The sequence below is a fragment of the Labeo rohita genome, chromosome 1 (assembly GCF_022985175.1).
Source record: "Labeo rohita strain BAU-BD-2019 chromosome 1, IGBB_LRoh.1.0, whole genome shotgun sequence".
In the NCBI taxonomy this organism is placed as follows: Eukaryota; Metazoa; Chordata; class Actinopteri; order Cypriniformes; family Cyprinidae; genus Labeo; species Labeo rohita.
Genome location: NC_066869.1, coordinates 22,033,976 through 22,056,473, shown reverse-complemented (window position 1 = coordinate 22,056,473; position 22,498 = coordinate 22,033,976). Strand labels below are relative to the sequence as shown.

The following is a 22,498-nucleotide window of genomic DNA, read 5'->3' as shown; positions in this document are numbered from 1 at the left end:
TATATTATTTTCACCCTATGAAGGCGTTTATATATCTTCAGGCATCTAGCAAGACTACTATGTGCGCTGACGTTTAGGTCCATGTCTGTCCGGTGTCATTGGTGAATGACCGAAGATGTCTAACAGCAGGTTGTTTGCCCGGTTGCTCTGTAAGTAAAACTGACTCGAGTGTTGTTACATTTGAAACACATCGCTGTCTTTGTTTTGTCATTGCTCTATCATTGCTCTATCAGCTATTGTACACGTTAGAGTCGTTTATCATTTACTATATTCAATAAACACACACAGTTAGCCAATGCTAATGCTGCTGTGTTGGTATTATCAGCACCAAGTGCAACATATTTAACAGTGAACTTCTGAAACGTGACCTTCAGTGGTAAATATGGTTAATTTCAAACGCATCGCGAGGTTAACTTATTAAAAATGTATGTATTAGATCAGTGAAAACTTGAAAAGTTGCAGGCTGACTGCAGTATCATTTAATGTAAACGCATGTTGACAGGTATTAGTGCATGATGAAGACTAGTGTGACAAGCTATGTGTGCTTGCTTGTACTTAAATGTCTCCAGTGCATAACCTTTTTCCTTCTTAAAAGTAATGTAGTAGAAAATCAGAATTGGCGTTTTTACTGTAATCTGTGAAGGAGTATTGTCACTTTTGAAACATTTGGTTCTCTATAAACTCTTCCAGTCTTGTGCAATTCAAGTGTCTGTCAATATGGGAATTTTCACTTACAGAAAGTAGTTTCGACTAACTTCTCTCTCACTGCGATACACTGCATACCTTATACACACTATACCTTTTCAGAACCAACTGTATAAATAATTATATTACAATGTAATTCCATATATTGTTGCATTTATTTCACATCTGTAGGAATTCACATAATTAGCTATGCTATTGAGTAGATAAGTAACTGATTGTCTATGAGTAGTTTTGAAGTGAACTTTGACCTAGAAAAGTGTAGACTGACCATCTTGCCCTGTCAGCTGTGATCAATAGCCTGTTTCTTGAAATCATGTTCTTTTGTTACATCGTTCAGGAGTTAAGTCTTCGCTGATCACTTATAAACATACTGGAATTTATAGTTAAGCTTGGTGCTTTGCAACCAGTGTTGTCTGTTTGACCCCTGTTTTATTGCCGAACTGCTTTGAGGTCAAGGCAGCATGAGCTTTGGACATCAGACCCTGTAGGGAACGTTAAAAGTAATGTGAAAGAAACCTCTTAGGCCTACACCAAGTTTATCCTTGTAGCTACCAAGATGACCAAGTTTAGTTGTGACAGATTAGTAAATAAACTGCAGGCAGGTGTGTTGGACCCAGAATATATATATATATAGAAACAGCAACATTTGATCATGCAGACTTCACTAAAATTTTGAAAGTCATCTTAAATAGTTAATAAACTTTTAGATGTATTTTCTGATTCTTGGTTCTCACTGCTTGTGTGTTTGTATTTGCAGTGCAACAGGCTGGGGTGAGACACTGTTATACTGGTAACAGACAGAACCTTTACATCAACAAGAACACTAAGGTCATCTGTCAAGGCTTCACAGGAAAGCAGGTGAGTAGCCACAGTCTGTGTGCATTTCACCCCAAATATCTGAAAAGGATCACCCTCGTTTCATGTAGTCACTAACTGGAATGCAGTCTCATTGGTTGTGGCCTGTCTGAGTTAGAGTAAATGTCTGAGCGACAGCAGTAAATCTCACTGTATTTTAAACTTGATTATCAGCTCACCATACGGAGTAAGTGATGCACTGAAATTTTTCGGAAATGGGAAATGAGTTTCCAGTTTCGATCAACAGTTGGAGGGCAAAAATGATTGACCAAAACTGTGACATTTAATTAGCACTTCTCTGGTGAGTTTGAAAGTGTCTTTTTCATACACAAAATATGAATAAACTGCAACAGGGAAACATGTAAGCTGTTTGGACGCTAGTGCTGGATTAGCAATATTGATTTCTTGTTTTTAATCAGTCTTCATTTTGATGAGCCAGTGCTGTCTATGCTGTTTATAGTTTATGCGTGAACAAGTCTTCACTAAACATTATTTGTTGCACACGTGCCATCCAAAAATCCTATTATTTTTTACACTGTCAAACAAAGTCTCAGCATTGAAATTCTGTCAATTTGATAACAAAATTTAAACAATAAATGTCATTTTGATGCTAATTTTTTAAACTGAGGGACAGATGCTGTTGATAAAACCAGTTTTATTTGACCCAAAATATTTAAAAGTGGATAAATTCAGTTTTGCAAACAGTGAGTCACAGATCACAGAAGAACTTGATAAAGCTTGCATGCTCATGAAACCCAAAAATAGCATTTATAATTTTGACATTATTTTAAGGATCTGTAGGCTACAGTGGTCATTATTTTATTTTTATTTTTTGTTTGTAAAAATGTGGGCATAATATTTTGAGAGCAAAGTGGGTTTTGATGGATGCTAATAAATAAATAAATAAATAAACAAATAATATTGGCTATAATATTGTGTATGGGTGCGTGTGTGTGTGTGTGTGTGTGTATGTATATATATATATATATATATATATATATATATATATATATATAATATATAATATAAATGTAAATATAAATATAAATATTAAAATAAATAATATTAAAATAAATAATAATAATAATAATAATAATAATAATAATTTTTGATGTTTTTAAGAACCTTTTTATGCTTATTAAAGCTGCATTTATACAGAATATTATATTTTTTTAACAGTAATACTATATATTTAATATTATCATTCAAATATGCTGATGTATGATCCATTTTTGAAAGTTTTTGCTGCTTAATATTTTTTTGGAAACTGTGATACGTTTTTCTGTATTCTTTGAATAAAATGTTTTTATTCAATTTTGAAATGTTTTAAAAACAGCATTTATTTAAAAAAAAAAAAATCTTTTGAAATAATACGCACTACCGTTCAAATATTTAGGATCAGTATTTTTTTATAGAAATAATTCATTTCTTTCAGCAAGGATGTGTTAAATTAATAAAATATTTTGAAAAAATGCTATTCTTTGTTAAATATTTTTGTTCATTAAAGGGTCCTGAAAAAAGTATCACAGTTTCCAAAAGAAATATTAAGCAGCACCGTTTCCAACATTGATAATAAATCGGCATATTATTATAATTTCTGAAGGATCATGTGACACTGAGGACTGGAGTAACAGATGATTAAAATTAGGCTTTGCATCACATGATTAAATGATGTTTTACAGTATATACAGTACAAACAACAAAAATATTATTTAAAATTTGAATAATATTTCACAAGATCACTATTTTTTCTGTATTTTTTATCAAATATATGCCTCCTTGATGAGCATAAGAAGCGTCTTTAAAAAACATAACTTCTTACTGATCCCAAACTTTTGAACAACTATATATATATATTAGGGCTGCAACGATTAATCGAACGATGTCGTGAGGCGCGTTTAGTCAATGAAGCCGGTACTTTGATTAGTAGTAAAGCTCCATCACGTGCGTTCAGCTGGAGCGGCAAGTAATACACAGAGCCGTAAAGCACTGACAAGCTACGCCAAATCGCGCGCAAAATCGAAGTCGATTTTGAGCGCGATTTTGGCGTAGCTTGTCAGTGCTTTACGGCTCTGTGTATTACTTGCTCTGTGTACTGAACGCACGTGATGGAGCTTTACTACTAATCAAAGTACCGGCTTCATTGACTAAACGCGCCTCACGACATCGTTCGATTAATCGTTGCAGCCCTAATATATATATATATATATATATATATATATATTATATATTTGATATATATTTGATATATATTTTATATATTTATATATCCACTATCTATATTAGATAAGGATTGCCATTTGTCTATGGGCTTTTTACGCTAAAACTGCTGGCTCCAGTCTCCAATAACCTTACTTTTCTTGCCCCTGTGATTTATGTCGTATCTCTCATTGTATTTCTCTTGCTTTCCTTCACCCTCTTTCAAATGACTCTTTACTATAATAAAGGGTTATTAGATGAAGTTTTAATGAACACTCATTATAATTAGAAGGGGATGAGGAATGACTAGAGTTTCATCGCGGCATATTAACTTTGCTGTTCGGCTACATAAGCAAACCATACCTCAAATTAATCGCCACACTGTTAACGGAGGCAACGTGCAGGAAAAACGGCAAAGTTAGCACAGCACTTCAGTGTTAATGAAAGCATGAGAACAAATGATAGCAGAAAAGTTGGCAAGAGGACGCTCTGAGGGGAAATGGATCGAAAACGTGCCAGATTTCTAATTATATTTATAATAATACAGTGGTAGATATTGACGTGGTACTGGCGACCCTTGCCTTTGGACTTATCTGCAATGTTTCAAAATAATTTGTAATAATTAACACAGACGTAGCGGGGAAGGAAGGTTAAAGTTCGTGATGTACAATTTCCACTGACTGTTCAAATCCCTGGTCATAGGGAAATAGTGTTTTACTGATAAAATCTCATTGATTTTAAAGTCGTCACATAATGAAATTGCATTTGTAAGTCTATGCTCTGTCATGTTGTACATTAGTCTCATTAAATTGCTAACTAAATGTAAAAAGCAAGCTAAATGTGAACTGATTTATCTATGTACTTAAAAAGCTTGTAAGTGTGCCTAAAATATGTTATGCAAGACTTTAAGATATTCTTTGTATTGTTACAAGTTGTCATTTATCTTGATGGTTTGGGATCTTTGTCCCAGCCAGTGTTATAAGTCAGTTATACAAATGTAATGTAGAATTTTATAGACACAAAGGTTACTGAATCTTTTGAAGTGATGGTTTTATGTGCGTTTTCTTTACTGTACTGGGTTGTATGTAGAGTCCTCATTTGGTCCAGGCTTTCCCTTCTGTCTTTATGCACTCCCCTGGTATTTTATTTTATTTTATTTTTGTTAATTTAATTGTATTTTTTATTTTTGCCTTAAATTTAATTTTAATTTAATCTATTTTAATTTAACTTGTTTTATTGTGAGATATTGCAATTTAAATAAGGTCCAATTATATACTATTTTTGTACTTTTTTTTTTTTTTTTTTTTTTTTTTTTTTTTCCAAAGCCATTTTCCACCCACTCTCTGACATTTAAAATAAATTTGTCTCTCTTTTTTTTTTTTTTTTTTTTGCTGCTGTGCCTTTTGAGAAATGCCACCTTTGCACTCTGGTTTACTCATACTTTGGCAGCAGATTTGCTTTTGGGTTCAGTACAGATTTTAACATCTTTTAACAACATCTTTAAAAAGTCTGCATTACACTAGATGTGGAAAGTTCACAAAACAATAAAAATGCTTTAATGGTTAAAGAAGAAGTCCACTTCCAGAACAAAAATTTACAGATAATGTATTCACCCCCTTGTCATCCAAGATGTTCACGTCGTTCTTTTTTCGGTTGTAAAGACAATATGTTTTTTGAGGGAAAACATTTCAGGATTTTTCTCCATATAGTGGACTAATATATATGACATATGGTGCCCTGAGTTTGAACTTCCAAAATGCAGTTTACACGTGGCTTCAAACAATCCCAAATGCGGTTGTGAACAATCCCAGCCGAGAAAGAAGGGTCTTATCGAGCGAAACGATCGGTTATTTTCATAAAAATAAGAAAATGTATAATCCTTTTAATGTCAAACGCTCGTTTTGTCTTCCTCAACCTGAACTCTGTTTTCTTCCGGTTCATGAAAGTTAGAGTATGTCGGAAAACTCCCATCTCATGTTCTCCCTCAACTTCGAAATCATCCTATATCGCTGTTTTCCTTTTTTTGTTAAGGGTGTTTGATCTTCTTTGCATGTTCACTTTGCAAACACTGGGTCGGAACTTCTGCAGCAATGTAGGAAATGATTTTTGAAGTTGAGGGAGAAAATACGATTGGAGTTTTTTCGACATACCCTAACAGTCTTGAGCCAGAATACACAGAGTTCAGGCAGAGCAAGACAAGATGAGCATTTGAGATTAAAAAGTATTTAAATTGCAATTTTTTTAAATTAAAATAACCGATCGTTTCACTAGATAAGACCCTTCTTCCTTGGCTGGGATTGTTTACAACCACATTTAGGATCGTTTGAAGCTGCATTTAAACTGCATTTTGGAAGTTCAAACTCGGGGCACCATATCAGTCCAGAATTCTGATCAGCAATGACTCAAGCTTCAGTGAACTTTTACACACTTTACTCTTATGTATTTTTAATTCCTTTGGTGTTTGGGAATGATGATATCTGCTTGTTTAGAATGAACAGTGTGCAGATCACCATAACCGATTATTTTGGACTGGCAAGGAAGTTTTGTGTTTTATTTACAGTATGTTTACGTCAAGGTCTTTCACTCGAAAGAAAAATTTAATTCTCTGTTATATGTCTTTAATAATGTTAATAGAAGCTGAATATTAAGTGAAATTCTTCTCTGTCCTTTGCGGCTGAAAAATATCTATTTTCTCTGTCTGTCTCTAGGGCACCTTTCACAGTCAGCAGTCTCTGGACTATGGCTCTCAGTTAGTCGGAGGAGTGTCTCCAGGCAAGGGGGGCAAAACACACCTGGGTCTGCCAGTCTTCAACTCTGTGAAGGAGGTAATGGCCTGTGAGACTGTTGACAGTCTCCTATGAGCCTTATTTACTTTTTGGACAGCTGCTCTGGTTCTCTGAGGGTGTTAGGGGACTTATTTAGAACAAGAGTAACAAAAGCATTAAGGGCCAAAGGCTGGTTGTGTAATCTTTATCAGTCTAAACCCTTTTACATAAAGCCCAACTAAAATACCCAAAATTGGACTTTTGACCAAATTTGTGAGATTATACATCATCTGAAAGCTAAATAAATAAGCTTTTCATTTATGTTAGGATAGGACAATATTTGGTCAAGATACAACTATTTGAAAATCTGAAACCTGAGGATGCAAAAAATCAAAATATTGAGAAAATCACCTTTGAAGTTGTCCAAATAAAGTTCTTAGCAATGCATATTACTAATCAAAAATTAAGTTTTGATATATTTGCAATAGGAAATTTACTAAATATCTTCATGGAACATGATCTTTACTTAATATCCTGATGATTTTTGGCATAAAAAAAAAATCGATCGCTTTGACCCATACAATGCATTTTTGGCTATCGCTACAAATATACCCGTGCTATTTAAGACTGGTTTTGTGGTCCAGGGTCACATGTGTTTTGGTTCTGTGAATGATTCTTTGATTCTTTTGTTTTTTAGGCTAAGGATGGCACAGGGGCTGATGCCACCGTGATCTACGTGCCGCCCCCTTTCGCGGCAGCCGCCATCATCGAAGCAATTGATGCAGAGATACCTCTGGCCGTCTGCATCACAGAGGGAATCCCTCAGCAGGACATGGTGCGGGTCAAACACAAGCTGCTCCGTCAGAACAAGACCCGCCTTGTTGGCCCCAACTGTCCCGGTGTCATCAATGTAAGGGTTTTTTTTTTTTTTTTTTTTTTTTTTTTTTTTTTTTTTGCTTTTTGAATCCAAAGAGCTTTGCTTTTGGAAACTCAGCTAGATGATAATTTAAAGTGAAGGTGCATGGCTGAGATTAGCAAAATTGTGGATGTAATTCTAACACAAAAAAGCCACTTTGAAGCACTATGAAATTAATCCAGTTTAAAATTGCCATAAAACACTATCCATTTTATTTCCATAATGTGTCATAAGTGAAATAGGATATTCAACAGCAAACCTTGTTGGTTTGGATTTTTTTTTTTAATCCATCTGGAATTGTTTGGATTCGGAAAGAAAAGTGGCTAGACACTATTCAAATTTAGATAGATGTATTTTTTGTTGTTGTTGAAAAAATACATTTATTCAGCAAGGATGCATTTGATCAAAAGTGACAGTAAAGGCAATTTTAATGTTACAAAGTATTTTTCTTTCAAATAAATTCTGTTCTTTTGAACTTTCAATTTATTTTTCAATTTAAAGAATCCTGAAAAAAAAAAAGCATCACAGTTTCTGCAAAAATATTAAGTGGTTTTCAGCATTGATAATAATATAAAATGTTTCTTGAGCAGCAATTCGTCATATTAGAATGATTTCTGAAGGATCATGTAAAACTGAAGACTGGAGTAATTGCTGCTAAAAACTCATAGTAGTAATAAAATACATTTTAAAAAATAGTTAAAATAGAAAGTATTTTAATCAATTAAAATTATTATTATTATTTATTTTTATTATTATTATGTTTTTATTATTGTTTTAGTTGTTTTAAATTGTCAAACTATTTTACAAAATGACTGTTTTATGCTATTTCTAATTAAATAAATGCAGCCTTTAAAAATTATAAACATAAATTGTACTGACCTTAAAATTTTAAAGGGTAGTTTATGACAGGTAGTGTCAAGTTATAAGAAGTTAGTACATTTGAAGGTTAACTTTTTTCTTTGGAATAATGTGCACCAACGAATCATTGACAATAGGACTGGCTCGATACCAAATATTTGGAGTATCGGCTGATACCGATATCAATACCGATACCAGCGCATTTTATTTTATTTTTTTAATCAGTGTAGAATTTCTGTACCTCATTAATCACTCTCTTGTGTTGCACACAATCTGTTAAATATAGACAACTTCATTTTAAAGAAAAATAACAAAGGAAAAAATATATAATCATCATCCATGACAATCCGTACTATTATAAGCTAGGTTAGTGGAGAATTCCTAGAATTTACACATTGCTGTTTGTGTTGTTGTGAAATACATAATGAAAAACAATGAATTGAAAAACATCAAATATTTTTAACAAACCATACATCAATGGAAAGCTTATTTATTCAGATTTCAGATGATGTATAAATATCAATTTAAAAAAATTTAACCTTATGACTGGTTTTGTTGTCCATGGTCACATATAAATAGATACTATAAATTAAAAGACGTTTCTTTTAAATGTAAAGCACAATAATGAGGCAGCAACATCTGATAGATAAGATGAACAAGAAATTGATTTAGAAACAGCACGAAACTCCAGCAAGATAAAGTCCTTTTATTCAAAATGTATCTTTATTTACAGATCAAGTATAATATTAGGAACATTTTGTAATTTTGGAGAGATTTTTAGCATCTTAACTGTCGTAACCAAACGTGACATGCAGTTTGAATGCTGAATGGAGGATGACAGACAGACAGGAGCGATACGATACTGAATATCAGATGCACCCTTAATTCACAATAATACCTGGAATGTGTATTAAATTGTGTCAGTTTTGATTTCAGGTTGAGTCTAAACCCCTGCTGCTGGTAACTTTACTTGTCTATAGTAAGATGTTTAATTTAAACTAAACTTTATTGGTGTTTTTTTTCTCTATTTGTAGCCTGGCGAGTGCAAAATTGGGATCATGCCTGGACACATCCACAAGAAAGGAAGAATTGGTAAGAGCTCCACTGGATGACACCTTGTTATGACAAAGAAAACTCATCCTTCCAGAAGATTTTGACAGCGCAGAGCATAACATGCTGGTCGAAAAGAACCTTAAAAGATCCTTGAAAAGCCTGGCGTACCTCATGTCTTCTCGTTGATAAAAGAAGCATCAAAGCCAGAGCTAGAGGGTCTCGATTTGAGATGGACACTTTTTAATGCGTTGGATTTGTTGGAGTTTCTCACAATGTCAGGGATGATGAGATGTCTCTGTTCAAACATGAACTCAGATGTAGACCGTCGCGTGGTGTTCAGACTGCTTAAAAAGAGAGCGGTGCAGATAGCTTCTCAACAGTTATCTGTCAGGGAGGTTTAAACTGCAGGGCTGTGCAGTTTCAAGTCAAATCACTAGACAGATGGCACAGGTTTTTGAAGGGCTCTGAAGAGTGGTATTCAGACTTGAACTCCGTGCTTGTTTTTGTAATAAAAGTTGTGACCTTATCAGCACTCAGCAGTCTTCAGCACGGTTCAGCCATGGTTGGCTCTTTCCAATACAGTTTTTCCCATTAGGTTACATTTGACATTTACGAAGTACATTTTTTCGTGTGTTTTCTTTTTCTTTTTTCTTTTTTGTTTTAATAAATACTGCCTGGTTGCCCTAATAGACGTAAAGGAACAGAATAGCAGGAAAAATGCATTAATATATTGAAAAGTACTAGGAATTTAGCTTTGTTGCTTTCTAGAAAATGGTCAAGACAGAAAATTATGCTGCCGAATGTATATTCAGTGGAAGAAAAGTAGAGACTTGTGTTGATGTTGTATTAAATTTATGAATGCCCACTGATTAAATTTACATTTTTAATTACATTATATACCTATTATTCAAATGTATGAACAATTGCCAATTAAGTACTCCTATGTGTAATGTTAAATCTTTTTAATGTAATGGTTAATTGCACTAAATGAATATGTCAATTAACAATCCAAATTAAATTATAATAGTGCAATTTATCTTTATCTTGCTCTATTCTTTTTCTTTTTTCAGGCATTGTATCTAGATCGGGTACCCTTACGTATGAAGCCGTACATCAGACGACACAAGTGGGTCTGGGCCAGTCACTGTGCATTGGTATGGAAAACCTATTATAAACCTGCTTAGTCTACGGAGTGTTTAGTGCAGAGAACTCTTTGAAAAGGTATATTTTCTTTCAGGTATTGGTGGAGATCCTTTTAATGGCACCAACTTCATTGACTGCCTGGAGGTGTTCCTGCAGGACCCCAAAACTGAGGGCATCATTCTCATTGGAGAGATTGGAGGAGATGCAGAAGAAAATGCGGCAGAGTACCTGAAACAACACAACTCTGTAAGCTGCTACTCATATGTTCACATCTAAAAGGAAAAATGCTTTTACATCTAAAAGTTTATATATATATATATGTATGTGTAGATATTTTGCTGCGGAAAACATTTTTTGAAAACATTTCAACAAAGGCATCCGTAAACTATTAGATAAAATAATACACATTTGTGTGATTCTATGAATGAAACATTGTTGAATTATGATAAAATTCAAATTGGCTCCAAACATTCAAGTTCAAAATGATTCACCAATAAACACTGCTTGGAAGTGCTTAGAAGCTTCCGTTACCTCTCTACTGCAATCTTGGCCCATTCCTCACCCGAAAAAGCTTTCAGATCACTAATAATCTTGGGTTTTCACTTTGCCACTGCTTTCTTCAAATTCAACCAAATATTTTCAAAGAGAATTAAATCTGGAGACTGAACAGACCACTTAAGAACATTCTATGACTGATCCCTGAACCAAGCCTAAGTACATTTTATGATATTGTGCTTTTTTGTTCAACACCATCAAAGGTTTTCGGGTACAACACACTTTAAACTAAGGAATAAGGCTGCCAACTGTGTCTCTAGAAACTTTTAATGTCTTGGAAATCTTTATATAGTCTTAGACTTTCTAAAAAAGTAATAAAACTGTTTCTTCTCTATATCTTCTATGGCAGGGGTGCTCAACCCTGGTCCTGGAGATCGACTTTCCTGCAGAGTTCAGCTCCAACCCTGACCAAACACACCTGAATCAGCTAATTAGGATCTGAAGGAGCACTTGATAATTACAGACAGGTGTGTTTGATTAGGGTTGGAACTAAACTCTGCAGGAAGGTCGATCTCCAGGAACAGGGCTGGGCACCCCTGTTCTATGGCTTTTGTGAGAGCTCTGTTTACTCTGTTTAATACTGTCGTATTAGCTACTCAACTTCAGCACATGCACGGGCTAACTGCATGTATCTGTTATAGCTTGAGCTAATTTTGTTTTCTAATAGAGTTTCTAAAGTTTTAATTGTGTTTTAAGACAGTTTTGTTCCCCACCATACAAAAAAGGAGGTAAAAAACAGCAAGGTAGAATAGGGGTTGAATAATTATGACACGGCTGTGTTATATATTAACATTTTCGCTTATGCCAGCAATCTGTTACAGATGCAGTTTTTGCAAAGTCCTGGATCTTCAGAAAAGCTTGTATTTGTAAAGTACTGCAGTCTCTAGGGGGTTGAATAAATTCAAATGCAACTGTATATAAAGATATAAATGTGCTTAATAATATTAGCTCAACCTTTTAACACTAACACTCCTTTTAACACGATCTCACCCACATAACACAAGACAAACTGAGTTGTTTTGTGCTATCTCCAAATCTACAACAGCAACTTCCTGGTAATTTCAGTTCATTCCCCACAAATTTCTTTATTTACTTATTTTCTGGGGCCAAATTTGTTAAAAAAAAAAGAACATTTTAAAAGTGAAAATTCTGTGATTAATTACTCACCCTTGTGTCGTCCCAAACCCGTAAGACCTTCGTTCATCTTTGGAATGCACAAGTCAAGTGCATATTTTATGCAGGATTTAGGCCCATGAATCATTTCATGAAGCCATTTTTTCTTAGCCCTTGGGAAGTACACATGTTTTTCATCTTCTGGATATCGGCAGTCTTCTCCAACAAACAGCAACCCTCACCACACATGGAGCTCCTTATTCCTTGCTAGCAGGATTTCCTCACCCCTAGAGCTCACATTGTTTCTGTGAATGAGAAAACAGCCTCCAGCTGCTCTTTGATCAGTTTTGGCTATGAAGGAAAGTCTACAGGGCTTTCATTGTGATCTTTGGACCAGCCAGGCTAGATTTCACTCAGTCAGAGACCTCCTTCACTCCTAATAGCACCTCGGTTTGTGTCATCATTAAGCTTGGTATATTTATTCCTCAAGTCTGAGAGTCATACAGAGAGCTGATGTGTTAACAAGTGTCTGTCTGAGATATAAAATAAAACAAGCGTTGGCACAATGGAATAGTTTCAGCCGTGCTGATTGTGGCAAACTGATGCATGAATGTCCATTTTCTCAAGAGGAACCCAGGCGGCCAGACATGATTCAGACTTAAGTCTGAGAGTGTGGTGGTGCACGGTAACCATAGAAAATCAAGCAAATCGCCCTGAATATGTTCACAGCATGGACAAGTGCCTCATTTTGGATTGAGTGCTTGGATGTTCAAAGAAACTCTCCTCCATTCTGTGAATCAGACCACGCTAAAGAGCTCGTTTTTATTGTTGCCACATTTGAACTGAACCGAAATAGCGAAACCTGCAATTTTCAGAATTGTTCAGGAGTTTCACAGTTGCAGAAACCATTAAGCGCTTTTGTGTCCTTGGAAAAAAGTGAGATTGTGGCTCTTTTAGCACACGTTAACACTGTGAAACTTTCTTCTTTTCCGGCCTGTCAATTAACTTATTCGGAGAATTGATTTGGCGGAAATTATTCCTCGAAGACTAGTTGCAAATTGTATGAAATTGCTCCTTTCAGGTGAACTTTTCTCATTACTTCAACAAGGTAGTTTTTAAGCGAATACTCCAAAGATGGCCTTGGCTATGAATAATGGAGATCAATACATGGTCATGCTACATTTCATGCGGTAGATTTAGCCTTGGGAGGAGTGTTTGGCAGTTATGAAATGTTCCGTCTGTGCCGCTGTTAACAAGACCTGAATTGATCAGACTGTTAAACGCATGGCGGTCTCATTAAGAAGTGCGGCCAGGGATGATGCATCAGGTTCTAGGAGCGGCGATCCATAGAGGAGCTTGTAAACTATTAGCTCTCGAAAAAAGTCACGCTGGATTTATGTTGCGGTATGAACCATTTTAGACTTGCCTAGGAAGATTGTCTGTTTTTCTTTTGGAATAATAGTAGTGACAAAGGGCTCATGGTCCAATCCCATAACTTCACAGCGCATTTATACACCCCCACACTTCCTGCTGGATCCATATCTGATGCTTGCGTTCCATTTAGCTGTAGTGGCATTGTGCAAATAATGGTGCGAGCACCCTGTTTTCCCTTTTTCGTCTAATTTATCAACTCCCAACATGCATACACCAGTAAGTCCTTGTGTCAGAATTGCCAAGGCAAACTGCAAAATTGCTTTTCAGCCAAATTAGCATATTGATATGAATATTCCTCTCAAGTGCTTGTCAGCTTCACGCTTGTTTTTGCTTATTGCTAACATTTGTCACCTAGGGAACGTTGCCCATTAAGATCCACTTGCAGCCCACAGTCACTGCAACGCTATTGGGAGCTGCTGAATGATCGAGAGGAAGCTTTCCAACTGTTAACGCGGAAACCTGACAAATTGTTTTCCGCAAACGTCTGTTGAATACCTGTCAGCTATTTTTCTGGGTTTGTTCTGCCAAAACACATTCAATTTGTACACTTTTAAATGGATAGTTTACTCAAAAAAATGACACTTTTTCAGCTTTCATACAGAAACAAGTTGGGTAAATAAGGACACAGTTTGCATTTTTGGTTGTACTGTTCCTTTAAGATCCTTTTTGACCAGTGTAGTTGTTAAAGGGATAGTTCACCCAAAAAAATTAAATTCTGTCTTTAATTACTCACCCTAATGTCATTCCAAACATGTAAGACATTTGTTCATCTTTAGAACACAATTTAAGATATTTTCGATGAAATCCAAGATCTTTCTGACCCTGCATTGACAGTAGGACTGGGTAATATGCCAAAAAAATCAAATCTTTTTTTTTTTTTTAATACCATTTTTAACTAGACAACTTGAAAATGTAACTACAACATGATTCAAGTAACTTTTTCTTCATTAACCTTCTATTTAAAGAAATTCTATTCCAAGTGCACAACGTCAAGTCAACATGATGTAAATGTTAAACAAATCACTTGTTAATTATCTTTGCAGAAAAGATCCATGATCTACAAATACATCTTGTACAGACTTGTCTTATACATATTATGTGGACAGAAATAATACAAGGAAAATGCTTTTAAAAATCTTAAACGTCAGGGTAATTCAAATTCAAAATGACTGAAGGTATATCACCAGTAGACTATTATTAACTATAAATCTTCTATAAAAACAATGAATGGCAGCTTTCAGCCTGTCACCATGATGCAGACATGAAATATCAGACATACAGTAGTAGTTCAAGTTTTTTTATTCCATTGCACTGCTTTTCCATTGTTTTTTTTTCTATGTAAACATGGACACGTGGCGCTCAAGTTAAAAGAAGTTCACTCCCAACTTCTTGCTTGTTTTTCCTTTTTCATTGCCCGTGTCTCATCTTTGTCAACACACAAGTGTATTCTGTGTGAATGCCGCCTTGCGATATGAGCGCGTAACATGTGGTTGGACCATTCTTTTCTCTTTACTGTTATCATTGGCATATTGTCAGACTGTCTAATTCTAATGTTTGTTAATATGTCTAATCAAAATCGTGATTCCTCGATTCGTTAAATTCGAATTAATCAATAAAATCGGAAAAATTGCCCAGCCCTAATAGATAGCAAGGCCCAGAAACGTAGTAAGGACATCGATTAAAATAGTCCATGTGACATCAGTGGTTCATCAGTGGTTTGATTTAATCAAAAATATCTTGTTGTTTCAAAGATGAACGTTACAGGTTTGAAACGACATGAGGGTGAGTAATTAATGACAGAATTTTCATTTTGAGGTGAACTATCCCTTTAAAAAGCTCAAAATAGGGTTGACCGGAGAGTCTCTGAAGAAGCCGTTGTCATTCAACAGAAAAGGAGGATAGAATGAAAGGATGGCGTTCCACTCAAACACTGTCTCAAGGTTTTGTGCATGAGCAAAATATAATTACCTCAGTTCATTATCGTAATCTTCCCAGATTAGGCTTTAGTCTGTAGTCGGCTGCGCGAGCATGAACAGCTTGAGCTTTGAACCGAAGACGGATCCTGTGGAGCGTTATAATGTTAGCGGGTAGTTGAAGATTATCAAGCATTAAGTGAGACTGTCTTTGACTGGCGGTCACATTCACTTCATCTTCTCCACCTAAAGTTTGCATTCCCATTTAAAGTTTTTAGTGAAATCAAAAATTGCCAGTGAAGTTTAGGAACCTACTCTCCTGTGAGATGCTAATGAGCACGCCTGAATTAATACTGGCTCCATTTCAGCCTGAGGAGGTCTATAATACCGGAGAAAACTATCTATTAGCATTTCTATTGATCTTGATGGCAGTAGCTCAGGAAGACCCAGAAGTACCCAACTTAAAAATATCTTCTATAATATGATATTTATAAATTGTTAATGCACAGCTTTTTTTGAGTGACTGGCAATGGAGAAAGACGCTTTTTAGCCTCAGAATACTAACCAGCCATCCCTTGACTTTTCGTTTGAGCCTTCCAAGAGAAGGTGTCCAAATGTCCTCCAAAACAATGTTAGGCTACCATTTTATTCCATCCGCCCATCTGTTGGCAGCTGCAGTTGCGATTATGACAACCCACATCCCACTCTGGAATTAGGATGTCATTCATGAGGACAGAATATGCTGGGAATGAGGAAAAACAGACCTGAGCATGATGGTCCATAAGCAATGACAGTTAATTGGCGTGGACATGACAAATTGCCTACCATGAAAGTGAGATTGTATTAAATGACATACTCGAGCCACTGTCTGCCCATCTGCTTACTCCCACACAAGCTATTACATGCCTTGATCTGCCTCCCTTTTAATGCCAATTTTGAGCGCAGTATGCGCCGTCTAAAAGCCTCTGCACTTAGCTTTACCTCTTATTTACAAGTCTGTGAACTGCAGTTTGAAGAAATAAAAATAGAGACTCTTCTCCTATAATTGTGTCTCAAAACATTTTTCTTGTAGGCCTCACTTAGCGCCACTATGGCTGTGTTTGTTTTTATGGAGAGCCACAATGCAGTGGTCAAACAAAATGGATGTTTTTTACTAAAGATTTTAACTTTTTATAAATTCATACATGCACGTTGTACAAAGGCTTGGGGTCGATAAGATTTGTTTTTAAAGAAGGAATGCACGTTTTGAGAGTTGATACATTGGCAATGCGGCCTTGCTGTATGTAAGGTTTAATTTTATTAAAAACAAAAAAGTATGTATTTCAGAGTCCTTTAACTTGTGTCATTGTTTTTTACTCTTCAGGGTGCCAGTGCTAAGCCAGTGGTGTCGTTCATTGCTGGCTTGACGGCCCCTCCTGGAAGGAGAATGGGGCACGCGGGAGCCATCATTGCCGGAGGCAAGGGGGGGTGCCAAAGAGAAGATCGCCGCCCTGCAGTCAGCTGGAGTCGTCGTCAGCATGTCTCCGGCTCAGCTGGGCAGCACCATGTACAAGGTGAGACTGTTTTTTCTCAGTGTGAGCTGTAAATCAGAAGAGGAGTCACCACAGAGCAGTCACCTCGTGTTTTACCTCACTAAATGCTCGATGCTGTTTTTGGTTCTGCAAATTTGAACATGCTGAGAGCAAACCATTAACGAAATTCTTTTAGTAAAAAGAAAAAAAAATGTTTTTTTCTTTTCTTTTAGTTTGAAGTCTCACAGTGATGTCGGTTTTGCTGACAACTGTTTAAAGTAGATTTATCGGTTTGTGCGGCTCTAGCCGAACCGGCTTTGGGAAATTCTGCGTTCTGTGGGCCAAACGGGTGACTAATATAAAGGGCCCCCTTAGACAATCACAGCAGTTTTTACCGTAAGATATTCAATAGAAAGCTACACCGTGAGAGAGGAAATGAACAAAGCTCCATTTATATTGGTGAGTTAGCAGCTCTGCCTCTTTATCTCAATTTATCACAGCCAGGAGTTTTAACAAGATGTATAAAAAGTGAAAGCGTGTATTACACTCATTCATCATTTTAGCCTTTCATTATCAGCGCTAGCAAACGCTCCTTCCTCTGCATCAATACCATTTTCTCTCCTCTTCCACCACACCCCTGGATTCTAATTTGTAATCATTGGAAGTAATGATGAAAAACACTCTGGCTGGTTGTTAATTTTGCAGCCCATTGTGTTCATACATCTGTGTTTATCTCATTGGCCGATTTAATAATGATGGCACATACACACGCCTCAAAGTTGATTGTGTGTTTCCCAGCTTTTCCTCCATGTTAACGCTCACACATACAGAGGCAACTCACTTATGATGTACCTACCCCAGTTCCAACCTGAATATTAATCCTTTATCTCCCATTAGTCTTCGTTTATGCCTGGATGATATAGCCGAAAATATTTGTCAGCTTTATCATTATATTCAAATCTCCATTTTTGTATTTTGCGCTGAAATTTTCAATATTAGATAATAATATTAGTGTTTAAAATATTTATGGTAGGGCTAGCAAATGAATAATTGTGATTTAATCACATATAAAATAAAAGTTTGAGTTTGCCTAATATATGCGTGTGTACTGTGTGTAATTATTATGCATATGTAAATACAAGCACATTAATGTGTATATTTAAGAAATATTTGCAAGTATGTATTTATTATATTTTTTTATAGAATTTATATTATATCTAAATAAAAAAAAATGTACATAACACATTTCTCTTAAATATATACATTAATTTGTGTGTATTTATATATACATTAATAATTACACACAGTACACAGACTTATATTAAGCAAACTCAAACTTTTATTTTGTATGTGATTAATCACGATTAATCGTTTGCTAGCCGTGATTTATTGTAATCATTAAAACAGTAGAAATCTCATTTAAAATAATTATTTTAAAGCTTTTAAGTAAGCATTAAAAACAATACCACTCCAAAGTTGAAGGTCAAACATTTTTAAAGATATTAATACATTTATTCATTAAGGAGACATTAAATTGATCAAAAGTGACAGTAAAGACCTATATAGTATTACCAAAGATTTTTATTTTAATCAAATGCTGTTATAAACTTAGAAGAAAAAATCTTTTTAAAACAGATACATAACAAAATACATTTAAAACAGTTATGTAATAATATTTCACAGTATTGCTGTTTTTACTATGTATTTGATGAAAATCATGAAAAAAATCCCATAGTTTTCAGGTTTATTTATAGGTGTATTTTTAAAATACCAATGCAGAGGTATCACAGAAATATTTGTAATTATAAAGAATTTAAAATGCCACACAGGGACACATTCATGAATTTTGAGCGATGATAGAAACCAACCTTTGCATCGTTTGAAATCTTCATCTGTATTATGTCTTAATGCTTTACAGTTTTAGAAACATTAATGACCAAAAAAATACATATAAATCAATATTCGCAATGATGCTTATTTGTATCACAAAATATTTACAAATTGTGAATATTCATTAAAACACCCAGTCTAATTACTAATCACCCTCTTGTTCTTTTCCTTCTCTCTTTTTGCTAATGATGTAATCACAGCAAATACTTAATTTCTTGTGTTTTAGGGCAATTTCCTGCAATCCATATTATTTCAGTCTGCTGCAGACAAGGCATTTCTTGGCCATTAGATGGCAGTAGAGCTTCAAGTATTTTTACAGATAAACCCCTGCATCTTCGTTTTTTGAAACATGACATTTGCATAAGGGAATTCTCTCTGAAATGCACCATTCCGTCACCCTCAGTTGAGGAAAATGCGTTTTCAAAAGCACAATGCATCACCCTGTAGCTGTAAGCCTTTGTAAATTAACTATGTAAATAGCTATTCCTGACTGGAACAATCTACATTTGTCTTTGTATCGTACAATGCATTTCTCACAGCTTTATGTGTTTACCCACAGCTTCTGTAAATGTTTTTCTTTTTACGATTAACCTTTATACGGCCTTAAATCCTGAGATTCACAGAGTCATCTTCTGTTTAATGCAGAGGGCTTTCCAGCTGTTGGAACTTCCACGTCTGAAATATCTAATATATATATACTTTAATATATATTAAATATATAGATTCCTAGGGACAAACGAGCTGAAACAAAACATTTTTGAGCAGTTTAGCATTGAAGAAAATGGCAGACACACACACATAAAACCTCCAGAAACTCAGCAATTTAAGATTGTGTGCAACAGGCAAGGTCAAATCAGAGTGGCATTTTCTCCTAAAATACAAAAAATATCAAAATAGCTGTGACAGACGGTACAAACCACATTTCCAAAGAATGTTTTCTAGACTTGATGGAAAAATAAAAATCATTTTGATAAAAGGAAAAACAGTCCCGTTAGCAGCCATATAGCAGCGTATCATAACCTAAGGGACAGTGGGTAGCACAAAATATCTTTAAGCAACACCAAACAGTCTTTACTCCTGAATATGATCACATTTTGTATTTCAAGATATAATTCATTCAAAAATTTAAATTCTATCGTCATTCATAAGTTATACTTTTTGTCCCTTTGTGTCTCTGATCCACATTCTCTTTTATTTTATGGAAAAAGCCAGACATTCTACAAACTCCTTTTAGGTTTCATTGAAGAAATAAAGTTAAATGGGTTTGGAACAGCATGAGGCCAAATAAAAGACTGCATTTTAATTTTTATAGTGCATTAAAAGAAAAATTAAATAAAAGAAGCTTCTCAAAACGATTTAAATAGTTAAAACGAACTTAACAATTCAAACAAAAAAGTACAATCTATAAAAGGAAATACAGCACATGAAACAATTAACTGGAAGGAATAAAAATGCTTTTATATAATATTTTAAGTTTCAGTTTACTGCTGCACAAATCTTACTTTTCTTTTCTTATCCTTATATTTAATGTTTCCTTCCATTTCCTTATATTTAAAGGGATAGTTTAAAGGGACCCAAAAATGACATTTCTGTCATTAATTATTCAGCCTAATTTTTGTTTATCTTCGGAACACGAATTAAGATATTTCTCATGAAACACAAGAGCTTTCTGACCCTGCATAGACAGCAACACAACTGACAAGATCAAGGCCCAGAAAGGTAATAAGGACATTGGTCTATGTGACATCTGTGGTTCAACCATCATTTTCTGAAGCTACGAAAGTACTTTTTGTATGCAAAGAAATGTGTATTCGTAAAAAAAAAAAAAAGTATTCTCGCAGCTTAATAAAATTAAGGTTGAACCACTGATGTCACATGGACTGTTTTATCATCGTCCTTACCTCAGTGTCCTTGAATGTGTCAGTTGTGTTGCTGTCTATGCAGGGTCCGAAAGCTCTCATCAAAAATACTGTAATTTGTCTTACGGGTTTGAAACAACATGAGGATGAGTAATTACTGACAGAATTTCCCTTTAATTATTCTTTGTTTTGTATTTCGCCACTTTAAGCAGAGTGTACCCTTTGTCGTTATAGCGAATGTTAATAAATCATGAAACTTTGTTGACTCAGACAAAACGAACTGCATAACAGACCACTGAAAACAGACCCTCCTCCCAGCTCCTGCCGATCATGTTTGTTTGACCTCTGTTTACTCTTCCCTGTTCTCTGCAGGAGTTTGAGAAGAGGAAGATGTTGTAACTTGTTAGGGGGAGTGTGAGAAACAAACTGCCCTCCCTGCCATAGGACCTTCATCCCTGCTGGAGCCCACCACCTTCCTCCAGGCTCAACAGTGCGCACACGTTGTGTTTTCAAATGATTCTACGAGTACATATTCCATATTTGCACCAGACGAAATAAAAAAAAAACATTTCAAAGTCAATCACAGCCTTCGTCTTAGATGTGAACAGCACAGGAACATACAGTATCCACCTTCTAATCCAGCCACACTTGGAGCAAAGTCAACCATGTTGTTGCTTTATGTCATAATGTTTTCTCTCCTTCTGAAACAGAAAATATATCTCTTATGCTCTACCCTGTAGTAGTTGATTTCTTTCTTCACAATATGCTCAATATATTGACGGCAGCTCAATGGTGGTTTCTTGAAAGAAGCATGCTATCCCTTTGGCAGTCTTGATGAATGCATCTCCACTTGGTGAGATCTAACATGTGATTTTTTTTATTTATTTATTTTTTTTATAAACTAAATCGCTGTATGGCACAAAGACATTCACCCTTTGCAGTAGAATTCATTTGTGCAACTGAAAGCCTTTGACATTCCTTCCCTTTGCAATTCATACTGGCTCAGCGTGACCTTCTAACTCCTCCAGTCTTTGAGTGCATTAAATGTCAGTTTTCTTTGCCATTAAAAGCATAGACATTTTCTCCTGTGTTTTGCAGCATCTACTTCATATGGCAGGCGCAATTACGGGCGAAGATGGCCACGACAGGTTTAGAAAGCTGTACCGAAGACGTCAGGTCGTCAGGTAATGCTGGTCAGTTGTCGCAACGTTATCACTCGAACGGACCATTTAGTCTTTTGCCGTAATTGTGACGTAATTGAAGCGCTAAATGGACCAAATTACTGGAATCTAGTTTGCATCGAAAAGCACGGAACTACATGTCAGCTGTCCCAGGCTTTTAGCAAGGATTTTCATTTGTAGACACAGGTTTATTAATTCTGACATGCCTCACTGGAAGGTAAAATGTGTGTGGGAGGACTTTCTCCTTTCGCCCTGTAATTGCATCTCTCCTGCCTAATGACATGCATTCACATTTTATTCCGATAAAGAATGAAAATGCAAATTTGTTCTCTTGCCAGGTGCATTTCAGAAGTGCTCAGAGTTGATGAATATTCTTAGTTGGAATCACATATTTATCAGCCTCAATTATGCGAGGTTGCACAGGTTGTCTGTATCGGAAAAATGCGAGTTTGCTCGGATTTCAATAACACCAATTTGTGTGGAACGAGTGGGAGGAGGTCAGTATGGAAATGTCACCGAATGTATCGTACACTGACTGTATCTTTACA

General features: G+C 35.4%; 1 protein-coding gene across 1 annotated transcript; it reads left to right on the top strand.

Annotated features, from left to right (window-relative positions):
* The first annotated feature begins 17 nt into the window (after positions 1-17).
* Positions 18-21,501, top strand: suclg1 (succinate-CoA ligase GDP/ADP-forming subunit alph). Its single transcript, XM_051107354.1, has 9 exons — positions 18-149; positions 1,463-1,563; positions 6,468-6,584; positions 7,222-7,434; positions 9,333-9,390; positions 10,422-10,505; positions 10,589-10,740; positions 16,873-17,062; positions 21,142-21,501. The coding sequence occupies exons 1-9, from the start codon at positions 116-118 to the stop codon at positions 21,147-21,149; spliced, it is 957 nt and encodes a 318-aa protein (XP_050963311.1). The 5' UTR covers positions 18-115; the 3' UTR covers positions 21,150-21,501.
* Positions 21,502-22,498: the final 997 nt, after the last annotated feature.